The following is a 22,603-nucleotide window of genomic DNA, read 5'->3' on the forward strand; positions in this document are numbered from 1 at the left end:
TCATTTAAGGACGCAGGCAATCCTGTGCTACCTTTGAGGTTAGACAGACAGAGCTGAATTATTTTAGGGCTGCTTGGCTGTCGGTGAAGATTGTAATGTCCCTACTCCTAAAGGTGTTCAGTTTTATTAAGGCAATATTCACTACAAAATAATGTTTAGTCCCAAATTTCAACACTCTGTTTATAGAAAAGGACGATTGTTCGGCTATAAGTGTATTGAGAAATTTTTATTAGTTGAACTTTTTCTAGGATTCGATCAAGTCCTGCTCTTTTTACTTAAACCACCTTACATATTTCATGCAGCTCACTCAACCATTATTCGCAGTAAAATTTTGGATTAAGAATTGTTGTAACATCCGGCTATGAACCCCCTTTTTCACGTTCAAGGAAGTAATATAAATTTTTTGGTATCTGAAAAATTAGTCAATTGGAGAATTTTACTATATTTTTAACGAATATTTATCGATCGAATGAAGTTTTTTAAAAACTTATAACAGTAAATCAGTCAAGAATATACCCAGTTAAAAATCCAACACAACTTTAAAACAGGTCATAATTTCGAAACGACAACAAAAAACGATAATTATTTGTTTAAAAGACACAACTAAATAAATTTAAATTGTTTTTATCGTGTATATAATTGTTTTTTTACTGTTAATTAACGATCATACACAGAAATTTTAATGGGCTTAAAAATGTTTTCTTCTTAATCACAATAAAAATAACTCGATTTATTTTTAAGTACACTTATTGTATAAAATAAGATATGGGATAGTTACTTTAGTTTGTTAAATATTATTTCAGTTATAGTGTTAATTGCTTTGATAAAATCAAAAATAAATCTCTGTTACCAAAGTCTTTCAGTATTTTTTCTTTTAATACAGTCAATTAACTGTGTAATGTTTTAAAAAAATTAAATGTTTCAAACTAAATAGTTCATGAAATTAATGTTTTTGATAACATAATGATATCTTCATTTTATATAAAATGGAGCTAAACGTTAAATTACAAAATTATTTCTAATGGACTTTGACAAACTTTGGCACAGAACTTACAAACCATTTGTTGCAGTATGGCGGATATTTGAACTATTGGAAAAGGTTCAAATTTGATTTTTTTCGTGAATGTTGAATTGAAAATGATTAGTTAATCAAAAATTATCTAGCAAGTAAAAAAATGTCCACAACTAATTGTTTTAACGCATTTGGATTACGCCCCGACAATCAGCGTAATACTTTTTTTTTTTTAATTTCAATAATTATTAAATTCAACTTAATAATTTTTCATCATGCTGGAACATGACTCGAAATTTTGTGGAATATTTAAAGAATTAATGTGTTTCACGAACCAATTTTGGGAACATAAGTAGCTACTTCATGAAACTTCTTCTATTCGTCCATTTGTCGCGCACGTACTTAATGCAAATTTAAGACTTATATGGTTTTCTCATGGATGCCATGATCAGAACTGAAATGGGACCACACGAAAAGCATCAGCTTTCAAATAGAAAAAGAATCAGTCGAATTGAGAAAGTTCTCCTTTTTGTCTGAAGTCGGTTAAAAAAATGACTGTTTAAATAGTGTCCCATTCAATTGACTTTTATATAAAGACCACAAAACTTCAGGATTGAAAAAATAGACCTTATTTTAATAGTGAATACGATTGCGTAAATTAGAACATTTATTTCGTAAACAACATACAATTTCTTGCCTATAATTATTAAGAGATAATGTTAAATTCCTTGACATATTAATTTAGTATACTAAAAAGAAACAAAACACTTCAACCGAATTCTTACGATACACTAAATGTGATATTTGTATCTCCCAGATGAATTTTTTTTTTGTCTTTTTAAGTGGATTTATGACATATGTCAAATTTGTTAGATAAATGATATATTTTGTCGAATTGAGTATATTTAATTTAGATCATTTTTCATTTAAAACATATGTTTTGAAATGCGTAATAATTATGATAGATAAAATGATAATTATTTCAAAACTAGAAGAGTGGTAGATATTTCTTGGTTGAATTGATGAATGTGAGTAAAATTTATTTTCTACAATTATACTTAAGGAATATTTTCTATTTTATTAAAAATATTTAAGAAAAAGGCTTCAAATTGATTGTATTTTTTCAAACTCAATTTTTAACAAGCATAAGGCCATTTCTTTCAACAGCGTGGTGAAAGAATTGGAAAAACTATAAAATGTTATTTGAGATAGAATTACACAATCCCGGCTTCTGTGTAATTTTTTCGTTTCTTTCTATCTCTTCAAATGAAAATACATAAAGTTAGTTTTCCATTGAAGTGTACAATCTCACTCTCATGTGTTAACTGGTAGAATATGTTGAGATAGCAAAAGCTATTAAAAGTATCATATATGAAGGATTTTGACATAAAGTACAAAAAAATCTGAAATAAATGTAAAAATTTAGTTTCATAACAAAAATATTGAAAATTTGGGTTTATTAAGGAATGATAATCAATTTAAAGTATACGATTAATTTTCTTTATTCTAATTTATAAAATTATAATTATCAATCTTTAAATATTTATTTTATAAAATTTTCTTTTATTGCAGATTTGACTTCACAAAGAATTGGACTACATTAATTGGTAAGAATAATTTGGGACTTTTACATTTTCTTCCAACAATATAATTTAAAACGATAATACGCACATTGAATACAAAAATTTCAGATACCTAGTCCAAAAGAATCGCCTCTAGAAAATACAGGGGTTTGTTCTTGTTCCATATGAATTCAATCCATTTATTGTGATAAAAAATAAAATTTACGCAATCATTTAAGAACTAAAGTAGTATTAGCTATTAAGTATTAATGTAATTCATGTATGCGTAACTCAAGGTTGCATTTTTTATATCAAATTAAACAAAATAATGTCATCGCTTCCATTGCGTGGATAATGATGGTCAATTTACGCCATGCTATGCGTTTAACACTCAAGTATTATGACGATTTTATTACATTTTAATGTGTAATGTAAGTAATAACTTTGACACGACCTTAATTATATCGTTAATAAACAATTTAAAACATTTTTCCGGTAATTGAATTTTTTTTAGTTCAATAAGAGGAACTTTTATGTCAATCATAATTATATTTTTTAATTTTAATCATTAGGTATATAATCTCATAATATATTACGTTATGATGTAGAGACAACGTGTTAACTAAGTACCTACAGAATGTTTGTGATTTATTGAAAGGGAAGTTGCTATTAGCTTTTCAAATAAGTACCATGCTACCTTTACCATTTTGTATTATATATGCAATGAGGGCTGCTAGATTGCATGTTTTAGCTGCTTTGGAAACAACCCAGAGTTCTACCGCTTTTTTTCTTAATATATCTTTTTTAAAGAATTTCTTCTCGAGAGATTCTATAGAAAATACTCGACTTATCGTCATATGATCCGACCGATTTTTGCGTTTTTTAGATAAAAAATATTCTATATACTCAATTTTAGCGAATTCTGAGAGAAAAAGTTTTTTCTGATTTTTCCTGAGAAGAAAATTTGCAATAAATCGAAAAATAATTTGTATTTTCAATTTCGATAAAACCCTATACATACCATAAATTTGACCTTAAAATAAAATAGCCAGGTTTATTTTAAGATTTGATTCATAGTTTCTGAAATATTAACTAAAATCACATAAGAAAAGCGATTTCTCCAATCGATAATAGGTAACTTTTTAGAACTGGATTTTCTTTGCTCTTGAGTTACTATAGAATATCTAAAAGCAGAGGCAATAAACAGTATTTTGATCATTTATTTGACCGTCTTGATATGGAATTCGAAAAAGTATTTCGAAATACAAATATTGTTGCAACGACCTGAAAATATATACAGTAAATTGTAGAATCACGGGGAATTACATTTTTCTTAATCTTTAAATAAATAATGAATTAAAAGACTTTATAAGTCTTCTACTTTAGTAAACGACATTATGAATAATAAAAATAAGAGTCATATACCGATGAAAAAAGAGGAAAATTGGTTTTGTATTTTATCAAAGTCAGGACATTCGGATAAAAAACTTTTAAAAAAATTTTGCACGAAAAGTGTCTAAGAGTACTTTTCGCACAGTATTTTTTCTGTTTTAGAGGCAATAGATAGTATCTTAACAAATTTTTCGTTAAATTAAACTCTACCAGTGTAAGCTACAAATAATTTTCTTTGTCATTTTCTTCATTGCCTCTCATAAAACAATTTTCTTTTCATAAAGTAAACGACAAGTCTCTAATATAAAATAACAATAATTTTAACAAACAACAACTTGTTTCGTTTTTAAACTTTATACAAATTTGTTGGTTTACTGTTCATAAAAAATAACTTTTTAAACTATAATAAAGTAACGCACAATTTACAATTAACAATAACGTAAGATGATATAATAAAATAAAGAGTAGGGGGAAATGTAATACCTTGAATCCGTTATTCAAGGTATTACATCAGCATTATGTATTTTATCGAATTTTTTAAATTTTAAACAATTATAGATAAAAACGTTTGAATCATGTTACACGAATTTTGTTTCATGGTACAATATCATAGTGTGCCTGGGAGTCTTTTCAACAATTACAGTTGACTCTTGATAACTGGGAGTTTCAACCCCGCAAACTGGCATTAATAATTCATACTAATAAAAACAGTAAGTGGGTCCGTTGTGGTAATAATTCGTACGGATTAAAACAGCTTCAACTGGTAATTTTAATAACTCTTCTTCTTTTCCATTGATTCTTCGCATACCTATACTTACTCAGCAATAACAACTAACACGTCAGTATTCAATAACTAACGTTGAGTATCTTATATATTTTAAACGAGCAATTCTTGTATATATATATATATATATATATATATATATATATATATATATATATATATATATATATATATATATATATACATATATATATATATATATATATATATATATATATCAACGATCTTGGAAATGGCTCCAACGATTTTCATGAAAATGAGTATGTAGGGGTTTTTTGGGGCGATAAGTCGATCTAGCTAGGTTTCATTTATCAGAAATGTCCTTTTATCCGTCTTTTCATGAAAAATTCATCAGACATCTATTGGTGTATAACGTAGTTAATGAAATACAATGCAAATTATAACATAACAAAAAGGAGGCGTTTGAGTAGTCTAAAGTGAAAAAAATTCATCAGACATCTATTGGTGTATAACGTAGTTAATGAAATACAATGCAAATTATAACATAACAAAAAGGAGGCGTTTGAGTAGTCTAAAGTGAAAAATTAGTACTCTTGCTGACATCTATTGGCGAATAACCGAGCAAAGCTCGGTCATCCAGATATTGATTAATAAAGCAATCTGCAGTGGTTAGCTTGTAAATAGACAATCAGAAATTTCAATTTTTTTACATATTTCGTAAAAAAAATTAATTGAAGCTTAATCTAAAACAAAGTAAGATTAAATATCAGTCTTCTGCCTTCCTGTATTCTCATAAAATACTCTCATTTCAATAAAAGTTTTGTCCAGTAAATAGTCATACCTGCCGATAATCTAGAGAATAACTTAAAGAATATTGCACCCTGTAAGGTACTGCATCTAACCCTATTTATCTTATATAATAAAAATTTGCTAATATATCGTGATATTTTTCATGTTCATTGGCAGACGAGCATCGTCATATTTCAATATAAATTTTCTCTCACTCCATTCTATATAATTTGCTAGTCATGATAAGGAGACAGATAATGGATGACTTTGCGTCGCGCCAACATCATAGTCATTCAGACGATATAAATACACACAAATGAATGAAATTGTAGACACAAACGATAGTAATAAACAATATAAAATATAATACTAACAATCGTTAAGTTTTTAACGTTGTATCGTTAGTGTAACGACAAGATTGTAAAAATATACAGAGTGTAATATAGAAATGTGAGAAAATTTATTCGATATGTCATATGAAAATTCGATGGAATTGTTTAAAATATTCAATAGTAAAAATAGTAAAATTTTAAAATGTCAAAAGATTTCATAATATCTATTTTCTGAGCTAAATAGTCAGTAGCCATTGTAAAGAAATATGCGTTCATACCTGCTATGCGCGTCAGTCAAACCCAGAGTAATATCTAACATGGCTTTGGACAAGGAATGGCAGGGCAAGGTTTGTCAAGTGACCAGTATCTATTCATTTATTTTAGAATGAATTTTCTTTGTAGATGTTTTATCCCAAGTTAATAATATTCATTTCTGAAATAACAATCTGTATTAGAAAAAATTATACAAAAAAATCTACAAATAATAGTTGGCAGCTATAAAAACCGCATATAGGGGCGATAGAACTATTTTGGTTCAAGTAACATTTTTATATTTGTGAGAAAACTACTTATACTTATAAAACAGTATTCTTTGAAATTATTTTTAACTAAAAATAATAATATTCGTTTTTATACATTAAACAAGTAAAAACAAACAATTGACTGAGTAAATTGTTGAAATACCATGTCTAGACAGAGTTGATTCTCATATAAGTCATACTACTATGTAATTTGCGCCTTCAAGTGTAAACAGTGATGTTTACGAAAAATGTTTCAAATTTAAACTTTTGTTTTATCTCTAAGGGTTTACAAGATGGATTCTACGGAACCAATACCCAATTGACTTATGTTCATTTACAAACTCGACCTCACTTTTTACGTTCTGAGGGCAATGTAAAAATTTCTTCACATTAATAGAATAAAAATATAAAAAGTTGGATAATTTGACCAAATCCAACTAAATAATTTTATACTTTTTATAAAATCCCTTCCATTATTAAGTGAAATTTACTAATATCTACTGATTATCATTGGCTACTGGTTATCGAATGCAGTGAATGAACAAATTTATCAATTTACCACCTACCCGTATCTCCCAAATTAGACCTCAGATCCAAATTTGGAAAAGAGATTTTTTGTTGCTCTTGATGAGCTTATTTTGGTAGACTATGTTTCTGCAGTCAATAACAGAACACGGTGTATAAAAATCAATTATTCATGGCGTAAAAAATTAGGATTTATTGGAAAAGTGATTAAAAAAAACAATTTTATTTTAAGATATATCCTAATTTTACTTTATGACAAATGATACTTGGATCACTAAGGTTCTACCATCATCATATAAACATTATAATGTACTACGTTACGTCATATAATAGTTTCATATCATATCATTCAGAGTTTATGTATGAATGAGATTGTCGACTGTTGTTTATCCATTGTTTTCAATTGTAACTTAACTCGTTATGTTCTACAGTTAATAAATAATGTTTCTCTATCATATTTGAATATTCAAAGTAATGATCACTCATGATTTATTGTGTATGTATGTATATTTTTAAATGCTTTCAATTGTTTTAAGTTTTTTTGTGTGTGTAGCCTTTTAAGATTCCGTAACTGAAATATTTTTTTTTTGTTATCTATACAGTATAGAAGAAAGTCGCTATCTGCGTCCATCTGTCTGTTTATCCGCTAACTCTTTCTGGAAACGCTAAATACACGCAACGGATTTTTAAACGTCTTTCGTTATCATATACCATAGTAATTAAAATTTCTTACATACATATTTTTAAATCGTACCTACTTGAGGGTTAACCAGGTGTATAGTTGGTGGTGTGATCATTCCCTATGCGAAGCCGGATTCGATCTGGAGTATTCAGTATTTAAAATCTACGTCAACTACTTGTTAAATTTTGCCAATTGTAAATTTGGAAATAGTCTATTATTTACCAATAGATTTAACGATTGAATATCTTTTTATTTTAAAAATCTTGATTGTTTTCTCTATAACCTAATTTTGGAAAGTTCTTGTATATTATCAGTTGTTTAAATTATATAAACAAATGCAAATTAGGTTGATATTTAGAAGAAAAAAAAATTAACTACCAAAGTGTATGTTTCCCCTGACCAGTCTGTTTTTCCTTTTCCTTTTTAATATTATGAAAATCTGTCCAATAGAAGGATGTGAGACTGTACAAAATTAATTTTTAAACATCTCGAGTTCTAAACAATTAAATTGTTCAATCTTCGTAATTAATAAATGAACGTTCACATCATCATTCATATTCACGTAGCAACTACCTTTAATATAGAGATAGAAATATTATTTTTAAATTTTACATTTCGTGGTTATTTTGATCGATAGTAAAAATTTTGATTGATAATAAATGTCGAAAATAATTTTCCCCTCCAAAATAAAATCTTGAAAATAAGTATATAAAACCACAGTATTCTTCATATTCGATATCAAACTATTTATAAAACTTTATTGATTGAATATAATGAAAAGTATTGATTAATTGATTATGTATTTTATGAATGCCATAAATTTACTAATAAAATGAGGTTAATGCCTTCTCTACATAATTTTTTTTACAATAAAAAGAAATTAATTTCTGTGACGAATTGAAAATTTATTATTGAGCATGATGAATTAAGTATGAATCAAGTTTTACATAGCCATGAATGAAATTCGTAGACTCGAAAAACGAATCGAATATATAAATTATATAAAATCGAATGGTATACAAAAATAATATTGGTTTAGAGACTTTTCAAAATTGAGTATATTTTGCTAAAATTGCTTAATAATAGAAAGTATATAATATATATTTTTGAGCAGTTGAGAGTAATTAACGTAACTACCGCATCTATCCGCCTTCTTTATAAAAGGGTAAGACAGAAATATTTTTTAGGCTTCATTGACGCTGCACTGATCGGTAAATACCTTTTAACCTTATAACAATTATCGTTTATTTAATTTGTCTATATCCTGCTTTATGTCTATTTCCTGCTCATAGACGCTTCCACCCAATCATTAAGCGCGTGCCACAGGCCGCAGCCGACATTTGAAGCATTGTATGAGTTTACTGTAAACTAATGGTCTTTGTTCACACATCTATTCTCTCAACTAAACGAACAGAGAAAATATAAATTAACACCAAACATTATTTATAAGCTTTGTCTGAAAGCTTTGGCAAGGGCTGACAAACCGACTCCCTATTCATTAGTCTTGAGCAAAAGTTGACAAACCATTGCTAGGCCAGCATCAATTTTACCATCAATCCTGACATTTTCTTTTCGGGAATTTCCTGTTGAATCTAGAATGAAGTTTTTGAATAGTAGGCGTTTCATTTGAATTGATACGGAACACTAACTTTTACAAAATATAATAATTTTTTGAATGTAAACAAATTCGATATGTAAAACATTAAGAATGTATTTTTTAATGTGATTTTTTATGGTTTGTTATTGTATTACAAATATTGATTATTGTTGCATTCATTTTGTTGTTCTATAATAAAAATTAACGACTTATGGCTGGTTGTTTTTGTTTTTGTTGTTATTATATCTGAGAATGAGAATGTATGGTTTGTTTGCTTACTTGTATTTAATCTGGGCACTATTCTCATTGTTTGACCTATAAAGGTACACGAAAAAAACGATTTATTTACGTCAATACATGTGTAACAAAATTAGACGTCAGTGGTTAAGAGCTGTGTTTGCTCCCTTTTTCAAATCGCAATCGAATTTATAATGAAATTCAATTTCGAGTAAAAATTGAACGCTAAATATTTTAATTTTTGTTGTGAACTATTCTGCCACGAATTTTTGTCATATTTAACGCTCGAGATGTTTAGCACCCTGTATATAATCTTTCATCAACCAATCTTAGCTAACATCAATTGTAATAAAATTGTGCAAAAATATAATACAGAACGATCTATGGAAAATCACTGGAAAATGTGCACAAAAAAAAACAAAATAAGTTTACGTCTCAATTATTGTGTAAAGACGTTTTGATTTGAAAAAAATTGAACTTCGCTCTTTAACAAATACGAATAGCTTTAAAATGTGATATTTCTTTAGAGTTTCACAGATAGGCAAATTAATTTGAAAACTCTCATACACTGGCCATCCACGAAAAATTTCTTACCGTGTAGTGACGACTAATTTCGTCTTTCGTACGATTTAGAACTTCAACCTTTGGACCTCGGCGGCGTGCGTGTCGTTCCCGTTTATAAAAATGTTAACATGTCAAAAGAATTTACTAAACCAAACAATCTTTATTTGTAAACTGTTGTTATTTTCAATTTTCAAATTGGTTATATAGGTCCACCCTATATAACAGCATTTGCTGATCAATCTTATATTTTGATTAATAATAATGTTTATATTTTGATTAAAATTTAAGAGTGTCAAATGTTTTTATAAAAACAATTTGGTTTATGGTATTGATATACCATTAAAATTGATGAAATTTGAAACTTATGTGAAAAAAATGAAACATGATACTTGACGGAATTATCAGAATGCTCCGAGCTAAACTTTAATTAATCCAGAAAAATAACTATATGTTTCTCTAAAAGAATGTTTTGGCGTTTGAACTGCAATATATCTAACTTTCAAATGTAAATTGCAATATATATGTGATAAAATTCTTCGATATTACCGCACCCAATTTTACTCCTTTGTACAAAGTAAAAATAATATTGTATTTCGTGTTCAATTTTTAATAGAAATATCCAACATTGAGTATCTTTGAATACACTTCTAATGATTCGGTGTGGCCAATAATTTTTCTTAACTTGGCTGAATTAACTTTTTTTGACGATGACGGTCTTGAAAATCAAACACCGTCTCTCGAATTGATTGTAATTGAATCAACAATTTAAGAGTTTTTTTTTTTTTTTTAAATGATGTATTATTTTTATGCAAAAAATAAATGATTACTGCAAATGAACTGCAAGATTTCTATAGTTATACTCCTTCTGTATGTATTTAGATAATTTTTTACCAGAACAAAAACATATTATGCGGTTTTTAAAACTACTGTAACAGCTTGTTCTTAAAACTAAAATATAAAAATTAATGAGGTGTATTAAATACATATATTTTATGAAAAAGGTGAATTCTCTATACAAGAAAATCATTAATATCCTCTGACTAATGTCCGACGTCTTCAGACAAAGACAAAAATCTGCCAATGATACTTTAACGGGAAAAGTTATTTGGATATCGTATAAATCCTTAAATTTCTACAAGGATATTATATATTTTAAAGATATCATTGAAATGTAAATTAGTTTTCCCAGGCGCTGGCAACAACATGAGAAACTGTAACTGTAAAGGGTTAATAATAATTAGTTTTGAAACTAAATCAAGTCTCCGCACACAACTTTTCAAATAAGGCAATATCTGTTGAAGCGTTTCATTTATAAGACAGAAGTTGCATGTAACAAGAAATTACTGAAAATAAAATAATGTTTCCGAATTGGCTGTTATTGTTTCAAATGCTATAAAACTGTATTTGTTTCCCCGGCTGACATTAAGAGATTCTCAATATAGCTGTGAAACTAGTAAGTTTTTGAAGCTTTTTTGGTAACAAAAATATAATATGATAAAAAATGAGCTGATTCGATGTGAATAACACTTCCTTGCCAAGAAACACACTCATGATAATGATATTTAATTTGCAAACAATGACAAGGCTCTGTATATAAAAAAATAATAATAGGTACATCGGTTTTTTGCATAAAATTAAAAATTTGCGTTTTCACTTAGGGGGGTTTGTGTATGAAAATTGAATCAAAAAGGCGTAATGTTAAATTTTCAATGGGTTTCATCTTCTTTCTATATATTTTATATTTGTTTAATTAAGATATTATTAAAAGGAAATAAAAATAACATTTCATAATAATGAGACTATAAATTTTCTGCTATAATCACATTTGTGAAAGATTAAATTATTTGGTTAATTATCTTTTCTGTTGCGTTTTTTTGTAATAACAAACAGGATGCGTATAATATAATTATTATATAAATTTATGCTGGGTATGTCTCTTCTTTATTCGATACTTAAATATGTAGCAGAAGTATGAGAAGGTCGGCAAGGTTAGCAATGCTTTTGTCATTTGTACGTAACTTTCGTCTAAAGAATAATTTAAGAAGAATCGAGTAGATTTTGTATCAAAAGTCAGGAGAAGAGGAATATTTTGCTATAGATGACTAATTGATTGTACAAAAAATAAAAAATAAATAGTTCTAAAAAAGGTGGCTTAACGCTGAAATTTAACGAAATATCTAATGAAATCATTGAAAATGATGCAGAAAATGAAGTGAATAATATAAAAAGCCATTCGTTTAAAGTTTCTGTTTCGTTACTCGAAATTACTTTTTATAAATGAATACAAAATACATTATTTTTCTTTTTTTTATTCAAATTACATATTATTTTCATTTGTTAGTAAAGAAAAAATATGCAACCAAACACATTATGAATTTGAATTACCCTTTGGCACAATTTCAAACATCAGTCCCAGTTTGCATTCACAATACAATACTATGATATTTCCGCATTTTATTCAAGTAACAAGCCAAAGACTTCTTCCTAAATGCGCCTGCAATTTATTGTACAACACCTGTATTACTAAGATTTTCAACACGAAAAGAAATTATTCTAAATAGCAGTGGACCTTTTTAGATAGAGGACTTACATAGACAACTTTCCGATAAGTATAACCGGATATGAAATTGAAATTGAGAGTGATTATTTGTTCCGATTTATTGATTCTGTTAATAATAGTCAAATTCAAAATTTTAAAAATAACCTATTGTTTTATTCAACAAAAATTTGTAATTGTAATTTGTTTAAAGAAAGGCATTGTTTTGAATAAATAACAAATGTATACTGTTAAATTGTAGAACAAAATCAAATATTTTTGGACTGTTGTGGTTGCAAAACTAATTTTTTAAGTTTTCATATTCACCAACAAACAATATCATAAAGAAAGACCATAGAAAATTAAATTTTATGTCAAGTTACAAAATTTTCGGAAATTATTCATGAAATTTGGTAATTTGTCTTCAGAATTGTCATTAGCAATGCATATATACGGAAATTTAGTTTATTTTTACTTTAAGTTGTTTTCTTGGCTACACTAATGAAAGAATGAAGGTTTTGAGTAATACAATAGGAGCTCATAATTGGATTATTTTCATTTTTTCTTTTCTTTAAATTTCATTTTTTCTAATGAAAATGTAATTTGAAAAATCAATTCAATTAAATAATTTTAATTTTTTTCTTTTGTTGTTACAGATTTTCAATTTGACGACAGCCGGATGATTTCCTGCATCATCATTGCATACAACAATACTTCCGGTATCACAACCAAAAAATCAACCTAAAAATATCCTCTATTAATCGAAGAATATTAGTGGAGTGTGTTATTTTTAAGTAGAAGTGAAAAATGTCTTTTTTCTTACAAAAATATACAAATTTATAAATTAAAAATAGATTTTAAAAAAACACTATTAAGATGTCATCTAAGGCATTAAACGAATAATATTTAGTGAAACTTTTTTTATAAATCACGTGCGATCTAAAAAACGAACCCTTTACAACAAAAATTAATCATGTTACTTAAAACTAAACGAAAAACGTTTTCATGGCAATATTACGCAGCAGTTTGTTTGATATTGTGTGCGGGCAATGTTCTTAGTGAGCATGGAATTAGTTCATTATCCTCCTCCTCTAATGGGGGTGGACTGTCTGGTTCAGGTGTAGGACTACTTTCACCAATTGAACAAACAAATCAACCACGATGTGAAGAAATTACGATTCCAATGTGCCGTGGCATTGGATACAATGTCACATACATGCCTAATGATTTAAATCATGAAACACAAGAAGAGGCCGGCTTAGAAGTTCATCAATTTTGGCCGTTAGTAGAAATTAATTGCTCACCAGATTTAAAATTTTTTCTTTGCTCAATCTACGCTCCCATTTGTATTGAGGAATATCATAAACCGTTACGTTCATGTCGGAGCGTATGTGAACGAGCCAAACAAGGATGTGAACCAATCATGGAGCAGTATTCATTTAAATGGCCCGAACGTATGAACTGTAATTTATTCCCGGTACACGGAGATTCTGATCAATTATGTATGGATAATAAAAGTGAATCTGAAGCAAAAGCGGCACCACCACGACCGACACGTAGACCCATTTCTGGTTCATCTGGATCAACATATTGTAAAGGTAAAAATTCAAAAAACTGCCGAGACACCCCAGGGGAAAAAATAAACAGCGCAAAGGGGGGATCATGCGCTTGCACTTGTCGCAACCCTCTAATTCCACTGGGGAAGGAATCACTACTGTACAACCGAAGTGCCGTGGGAAACGTCGCAAATTGCGCGTATCCATGCAAGGGGGCGTTCTTCACCACCGAAGAAAAGGAATTCGCCAACGTATGGATCACACTGTGGTCGGGACTATGCGCAGCATCAACATTAATGACACTCACAACATTCTTGATCGACACAGAAAGGTTCAAATACCCTGAACGACCGATTATATTTTTATCGGCGTGTTATTTTTTGGTTTCTTGTGGATATTTAGTACGTGTTTTTATGGGCCATGAAGAAATTGCTTGTGATGGTAAATCAATCAAATATTCAACAACTGGACCCAGTTCATGTACTCTTGTGTTTTTATTAGTTTATTTCTTCGGAATGGCATCGTCCATTTGGTGGGTGGTTTTATCATTCACATGGTTTTTAGCAGCCGGTTTAAAATGGGGCAACGAAGCAATATCTAATTATGCACAATATTTTCATTTAGCTGCATGGCTAATACCAACTATACAAACTGTCGCAGTAATTCTTGGCCAAGCTGTTGATGGAGATCCTGTGTCTGGTATTTGCTATGTTGGTAACATGAATATTGAGGCATTACGCTCATATGTCTTAATACCATTGTTAGCATATTTATTATTAGGTACCACATTTTTATTGGCTGGTTTTGTATCACTGTTCCGAATTCGCTCCGTTATTAAAAGACAAGGGGGAGCTGGAGCTGGTACAAAAGCTGATAAATTAGAAAAATTAATGATCCGTATTGGAATATTCAGTGTTTTATACACAGTTCCAGCCACAATTGTAATTGGATGTTACCTATATGAAGCTGCGTTGCACAAAGAATGGCTCACATCATTAACATGTCCATGTCGACAACGTGTAAAACCATTATACTCGGTAGTTATGCTGAAATATTTTATGGCATTAGCGGTCGGTATTACATCTGGTGTTTGGATATGGAGTGGTAAAACATTGGATTCATGGCGACGATTTTGGCGACGTTTATTTGGTGTAAACACACGTGATCAATCTGGTGCAGCTGCTGTACTTATTAAACCACGACCACCACCAGGATATCCAATTTTACCACCTCCAAGTGGTAGTGTTGCATCCGCGAGTCAACATCATTTACATCATCACGTATTAAAACAGCCTCCATTAAGTCACGTATGACAACAAGAAGATGGTGCCACTGTTGTTGTGGCTCTACCACCAGGTGGACCTGGTAGCACTGCTCCAGCTCTAAGTAATTATGGTCCAATATAAAACGGTGTGTAACGGGCTCGAATATATAATTATATTTGATGTGTGTTTTTCAATGTCGTAAGTACCATTATTCTTTCATGTTGTGTGTACAAAAAAAAAATACTCGTGGATAAAAATAAACGTGTGAGACCAAAAATTTTGTTTTAATTTATAAAGACTTTTTTTAAAACTTTTTTTTCTACTAAAATCTAGTCGCCAGAATATTGAACACTGAACGTGAAATTGTAAATATAAATATTAATGAAGGAAAAACCGTCGCTTTGCATCTAAATAGTGTCAAACTTTTGTTTTAATGACGAACGGCCTAACGAAGAAGTTTTGAAACTAACAAACGTGCTTCATAAGTAAGTGAAATTTCAACAACAAAAAATTACAACCACCATATATACGTAATTAATAAATTGATGCTATTTGTTAAAAAATATATAATGAATGTTTACTGTAAATTAAAGACTATTTTCCCAAAAAGAAAACTTTTGTAAATATAATTTTATTTTAAAATCGGTGACGTCAAATTTTAATTCTTTCAGTTTTTTTTTGTTTATTTGTTTTATAATGCAACTGTGATACATACATTTAAAATTTTAATTTTTTGCATTAAAGATATTTTGTGGAAATCTTTTTTTAAAGTTTAGTTATCGTGGAAAATCATTAAGCTATGTCCACATTTGTATTGCTGAGCGATTTTCCTTATAGGAACTCTTTAATAAAACATAACTTGTACATTAAACTAGATACGAAAAAATTTGTCAAACATCAGTTTTGAAAATTGGCTAAGGATTTCAGGAAGATTTTGTATAGATAATAAATTTTTTATGCGATTTATAAAATCGATAGATTAGTGGTGACTTAATTTGAATCACACGACTGACAATGAAATAATGCTGATTCTATCTAGCCGTTAAAATACCAAACACTACTAATATTTGTCATTGCAAGTTTTCACTTGAAGGTGTTATAAAAATAATATCTCCAAATTATTGTTACTAATCGAGAATATATTGATAATATAATTCGTTATAAAAGGCAGTTTCTAAGAATTCTAGTTTCTCTTTAAACCTTCATTTTAACTTCACGACCAAATAGTTACAAGAATAAAAGCCGATAAGTTATAAATACGGGAGACCTTACCTGCCTTTCAGAAGTTATTAAAATTCTCGCATTCTTTTTCACAAACTTAAAGTATTAAAGTGTTGATACTCTCATATTACGATGGAATTGCGATAATTTCTTGGTATTTTTAATGATTTCGCGATAACTATTGTAGTCATAAAGAAATAAATTTTAAGGTTTTTATTTTTTGAAAAGTACGAATTTTTTTATGTTACTTTTTCACATTTGGACTGAAGTCACAAATGTTCATTTTTATTTTAAAATTTAAAAAAAATAGTCTTTAATGAATTTATTTAAAAAGAAAAATTACTTGTAAATAATTGTAAAATTATTTTTTAGTTTTAAGAAAAAAATTGTATAATAGATTAAAAAATTCACTATCTTACAGGGCTACAGAATTTTATATTAACTTGTTTTTTTTTCTACAAAAAAAAAAAAAAAAAACGAAATAAGTATAAAGCTAGCGTAAATTTTTTGAAATTATTTGCAACAAATTGGGTCCGAGAATCGAAATTAAAATTTTCAACTTATTTCTACGTTTCATAGTCAGGACAATGTATTAACATCACTTTTAGATTGATGCCTGTGCATTTGTTCGTCCAAAATTTTTTTTAAGATTTAACATGAAAAAAGGTGATAAAGATAGGGGTTTTTTTTTGGGGCGAAAAATCGATCTAGCTGGGTTTCATTTAAAAAAATGTCGTTTTATCCGTGTTTTCAGGAGAAATTGAAAAACGTAACTCTTACTGTCATCTATTGGCGAGTAGTAATACTATTATTTTTTAATTGGCTGTAATTAACTGCATTACCGACACTGAAACATTAAAGATAAGTTTCAGTAGATGGCGTGGTTACACGATTAGTTTGCAGTGGACGAAAAATGGATCTAGCTAGGTTCATTTAAATAAATAACGAGCAAATTTCGCTCATCCAAGTACTATTTATGAAAAATAAAAAAATTTCTCGCTAAGGACTGTGCCGACACAAACTTATGGCATCTTGCAAATAATTTCAAAAAATTTTCCTAGGTATACATCGAAAAACTTTTTACAATAGTTTTAAAAAAACCAATCCTTTCATGTAAAATTTACTTGATGATAATAAGACTCGTATAAAAATTATAAACAAAAATTTCTCTACAATATTATATACTCGATATAGTTTATAGATTTTTAGAAGAGAATATTACAAACATTTACAATATTGTGTACATAATTTTCAGTTTTATTAAGAAAAGAAGTAAATAAATAAAATCGTGAAAAAATGTGATCTTTTTTGTATCCAAAAAAAAAAAAAAAAAAAAAAATATCGAACACGCCAAGAAACAATTTATATACATTTTTACGAAATTTTTTTAGAAAACATATCATATATTGACGAAAATTTTTTTGTACTTGCCATATTCAATTAATTTTTAAGGTTATATGCACAAATTCCATTAACTCTTACCGATGTATGATTAGTACAATCATAAGTTAAAAATATTTTGATCTCAACCCTTGCAAAAAATTATTATTCAATCATTGGTTGCATTCAGGAGGTGCGATCGATTAGTGAATGATTTATGATTTTCTGCTGAACGCCTCCTATAATGGCTGTGCTCTTAACTTTATGCGTAAATATACATAAATGAAGTGATGATACACACTAGCTCTACATCTGATTACAGGATGCAAATGTTTGATTATTTCAAGGTCTTTTTGTTTTTTCAGGATAACACTGGCCACATAATTTTAGGGAAACTTATTAGGTTATAGCCAATGATATTTTAACAAGGGGGTAATAAAATAATAAAAATTAGAAAGCGATAAGATATCGTAATTTGCAAATTCACCCTTTACTACCCTTTACTACCCTTTATTTTGTGTAGGGTAAATATAAACAACTTTCTTAATCGATAAATATTAATGCTAGAAATCAAGCAAACTACTAAAATGTTGCAAATTAAGCTCTTGATTAAAAGGTCGATATTCGAACAAGTATAAATTAACTTTTAAATGGGCACTCCTCTTCTATTACTAACAATACTGCCATCTGAAAAGTATTTGGTCATATCAATCGAAGGACTGCTTTCCGGTAACCATAAGTAACACTATTAGATAGCTTTATAGAGCTAAAATCCAAGAATATGGGTAGAGCATTGTTCTTATCTAAACGCACAAGGTATTGGCAGAAAATTACATCGCAATTTTTTGGAAAATATGGGAACTGATTTTTTTTTCCACAGTTAAAAACAAAATATTTTTATCTAGTGATTGTACCGTTTTTTAAAACCATTTTTTTAATAAAATTAAAAAAAATCAAATAAATAATATTGATAAATAACACAGCTAAAAAAATCAAACAAAGAACCCACTAATTTTTAAACGAAATGTAAAGAAAACTAAGAAATATTTTTTAGTAAAAAAACATATTTACTAATAATATTAAAAAATTAATTTTAAAAAGAAAAATAATGTGTCCTCGTTGTGTCATTTAGTTATTATGTAGAATGAAAATGATTGATAAAACAAATTATGTAGTAAAAGAAATAATATTAAAAGAAAATTTTTTTTAGTCGACGAAAGAAAAATGATTACCAAAAAATATTTACAATTTATTATTGATTATCTCTTTTTATTACATACAAAAAAATCATATACTACATACACACTGTGTCTCTCTCTTTCTCTCTATCTCTTTAATAATAAATGAAAATAATAAAAAAATATATATTATAAAAAAACAAAAATTTGTGTATAAATAAATAATATTTAATCCAATTTTTTATAAATAATTTCATTAACCAATTTCAAAAAACAAATTATAATATTGGGCATGCTCACGCATAAGTGTTGCGCATGTTTTTACTTTTTTAAATCTGATTTTATGAAGGCCGATATAAACGCTTAGAGATGTCTTTAGACCGATAGCACCTCATTACAGAGATAATTTGTTCTATCTTTGAGGAAAAATAGATTATAAGTAATGATAAATTGGAACAATTACTTTCATCGATGATATTAAATAATTGTGATGGGGATTTATCAGGAACTTGGACAGTGATTAAAAAAAATGTTAAATCGTCAAATGTTTGCAACGTTTCGTTGTTATTTACAACTTCATCAGACAATATGTGTACAAAAAACAGTAGTTCAGTAGGACAGTTATTCACTGTCCAAGTTCCTGATAAATCCCCATCACGAAGAAATCGGTGCAATACCTGAAATTTGTCACTGTTCTTTTGAACATGAGATGCCGAATTCTTGGAGATTAGTGAAACGTAGCACAGTAAACAAACCGAGCAACAAACGCAACCGATTTAATAAAAAAAATGTAAGTAACTTTAAACTATAAATAATTTAAAAGCTAAATCTCCATACAAGTTAATAAAGTTTTGCAAGATTTATAGGATTTCAAAGTAATAGATATCCTTTTTTTGAGGTTGGTTAAGACTGACATCGCTAATAATAAAATAAAAAATAAATAAAATAATGAAAAAAAAAAAAGAAAAATAATTAAAATCGGTTATATATTGTATAAAAATATCCATTGTATACGATTTTATTACAATTATATTTTATTGTTTAAATTATTCATAATAATGTGTTTTCGTTTCCTTTCCTAATTTAGAAATATTTACAAAAAATTTTATTTTTAAGCCCCGAACCATCCTTATTATTTAAATTAGTTTTTGTTGAGAGGGCAGGAATCGAACCAGCAACCCATTTGTACGTTTAAAACAATTGAACCACTTGGAACTTTGCCACCTTAAATGCGTACTTTCGATTACAACGTAAAAGACATGAAATAAGTAATAAAAACAAGTAAAAACGACATTTGTTCTTTAATAATTGAACATAGTACACTTCTCCTTTCTATCTAAACAACAATTCAATTGAAAATAACAAAAGTTCAATATTTATTTATCACTTGAAATAAATTGAAATAAATAAATACAATATTACATTCATTAGACAAAATAAATAATACCTACTATTTTTATTCAGAATATAAATTTATTTTAATTTTTAATGTATTGTTAATTTGACATTGATGTAAGTATTAAGTCAACTACGTGGAGTTAGAAAGGGATTAACTCCTCTAACAGGCGTGTAAATGGTAACATAAGTCTCAATTGGAAGTTATTTCTCCTATTTTCTCTAAAACTTTTTGTTGTGGTAGTTTGAAAATTGTGAAAGCGATGCTAACGACTCAAGGGAGTTTCCATAAATTACGTGGCTCAAGTCCGGCCTCTTTGAAACCCCTACATGTGTGTATTTTCTTCTGTTAACAAACTTTTAAAAATTTACTTTCATTTTGCCAAAAAAATAAATATATATCAAGAAAATAACGTAGCTTGATTTCATTGGCACCCCTTCCCTCACGTATAGTGAGAGATATTCAGTTACTCACGAGACAAATCAGACACCTCACGAGAGATATCCAATTCGGGATATTTCTCGAGATATCAACTAGGAACAATTAGGGCTCAAATTTAAAATCTAATGAATTGCCATATTTTGATAAGTGATTAATTTTCGTATTTTTTGTGTCAAATTCGTTTTTATATTATTTTTGGGGTTCCTGTTTAGATTCGTAGAAATTCAAGAAACAAATGTGCTTCTTAAATTTTTAAGAAAAGTTTATTCCAGGTTAGTTTGAACCGGGTGAAAACGAAGTATCTGTGATACTCCAAATATCAATTTCAAAATGATTTTCATTAAAAATGAAAACAAAAATAATTATTATATTCCATTTTAAAGGAGATAAAATTTCAACTTTTTGGGCCACGTATTGCGGAAAAATTTTCCTCCTCGAAAGTTTCTTAATTCTTCGACACGTATCAATAGAAGATTCTTGAAGGTAAGTTTGATTGTTGATAACATACATACAAAAATCTCTATTGTTAGTAATATTTTGTATCAGATTTTTCGTTGTTAATCCTCTCCTAAATTTTCAAATAGTGAAAAGAAATACAACACCAAACCAAATACCAAAAAATACAATTATTTGCTATATTTAAACGCTTTCGGGATACGATTTTTCGATTATTACTGAAATAAACTAAACGTTGTTCATAATTAATCGATAACGTAAAATTTCATCTTTCATCAATTTTGTAACTCACTAATTTAGAAACCTCCTTGTACAATAAATATAGTTAAGATGGGTGGCCTTATTATTTCTTTACTATTTTTATATGTGTAAAAATATGTGATTTATTGAAAACTCTTAGAATTATGATTATTATTATCATACACTTAAGGTTATTAAGTCACTTGTAAAACATTAATCCATCTATCCTCCACTCAAATAAACAAATAGCATACTTAAATACGATGCAAAAATAAATAAATGATTATTGTTTTCTTAACTTCATCAATTGTATGCTGGGTTACTGGGTATCATGTTTTTTTTACTTCTGTAAAAATAGGTATATCCGCTACAAAATTTTTTACAAAACTACAAAAATGCGCATTTAAAAAGGAGGTTTTAACAATTCTAATTTTTTAATTATATTCAATAACAATAAAGGTCTTAATCTACCGTTTATGTGGAGCTGGTTACACCTGAATATCGTCAGCTGGTAAAAACTTGACATTGACACGAGTTGTAGATCAAATTAGAAATGCACTTTTCCTTATGATTTCTAATCCCTCGAGTGATACTGGAGGCTGCTATCCCCTGTAAGAAGTATGCAACTTTGGCGAGAGTAGAGATTCCTAGTATCATTCGCGGGTATCATAACTTTGTGGAAAAGTGTAATTCTGGATTACTTTATAAAACCACTCTAGTCTCTTAAAAGCTTTTTGGCAGAACGTTTATGTTTTGCATATTCTCTTCAAACTTTAAAGGGGGAAGGGGGCTAAAGTCCACCAGTCCACCAGAACCACTCAGGGCGTTGGCAACCGTATGAAAAATGGTGGTTCTAGTCTGATCTACAACATATGTGTGTCAATGCACGGTTTTTGGCAGCAGAACATATTCAGTTCGTTTTTTGATATCTCTGAAATTACATGATATAGACTTCTTTGAAGTGTCGATCAAAGCG

At 28.5% G+C, this 22,603-nt stretch overlaps 1 protein-coding gene across 2 annotated transcripts in view; it reads left to right on the top strand.

Moving 5' to 3' along the window:
- The window catches only part of LOC123299369 (frizzled-2), an 82,440-nt gene extending 66,527 nt beyond the window's left edge, over positions 1-15,913 (top strand). For both annotated transcript variants that reach the window (XM_044881747.1, XM_044881748.1), the window contains 2 exons: positions 2,585-2,619; positions 13,151-15,913. In XM_044881747.1, coding sequence (XP_044737682.1) covers positions 13,468-15,363 — 1,896 coding nt within the window. In that variant the 5' untranslated portion in view covers positions 2,585-2,619; positions 13,151-13,467 and the 3' untranslated portion in view covers positions 15,364-15,913. The remainder of the gene's footprint in view (positions 1-2,584; positions 2,620-13,150) is intronic.
- Positions 15,914-22,603: the final 6,690 nt, after the last annotated feature.

Source organism: Chrysoperla carnea, chromosome 4 (genome assembly GCF_905475395.1).
Source record: "Chrysoperla carnea chromosome 4, inChrCarn1.1, whole genome shotgun sequence".
Lineage (NCBI taxonomy): Eukaryota > Metazoa > Arthropoda > Insecta > Neuroptera > Chrysopidae > Chrysoperla > Chrysoperla carnea.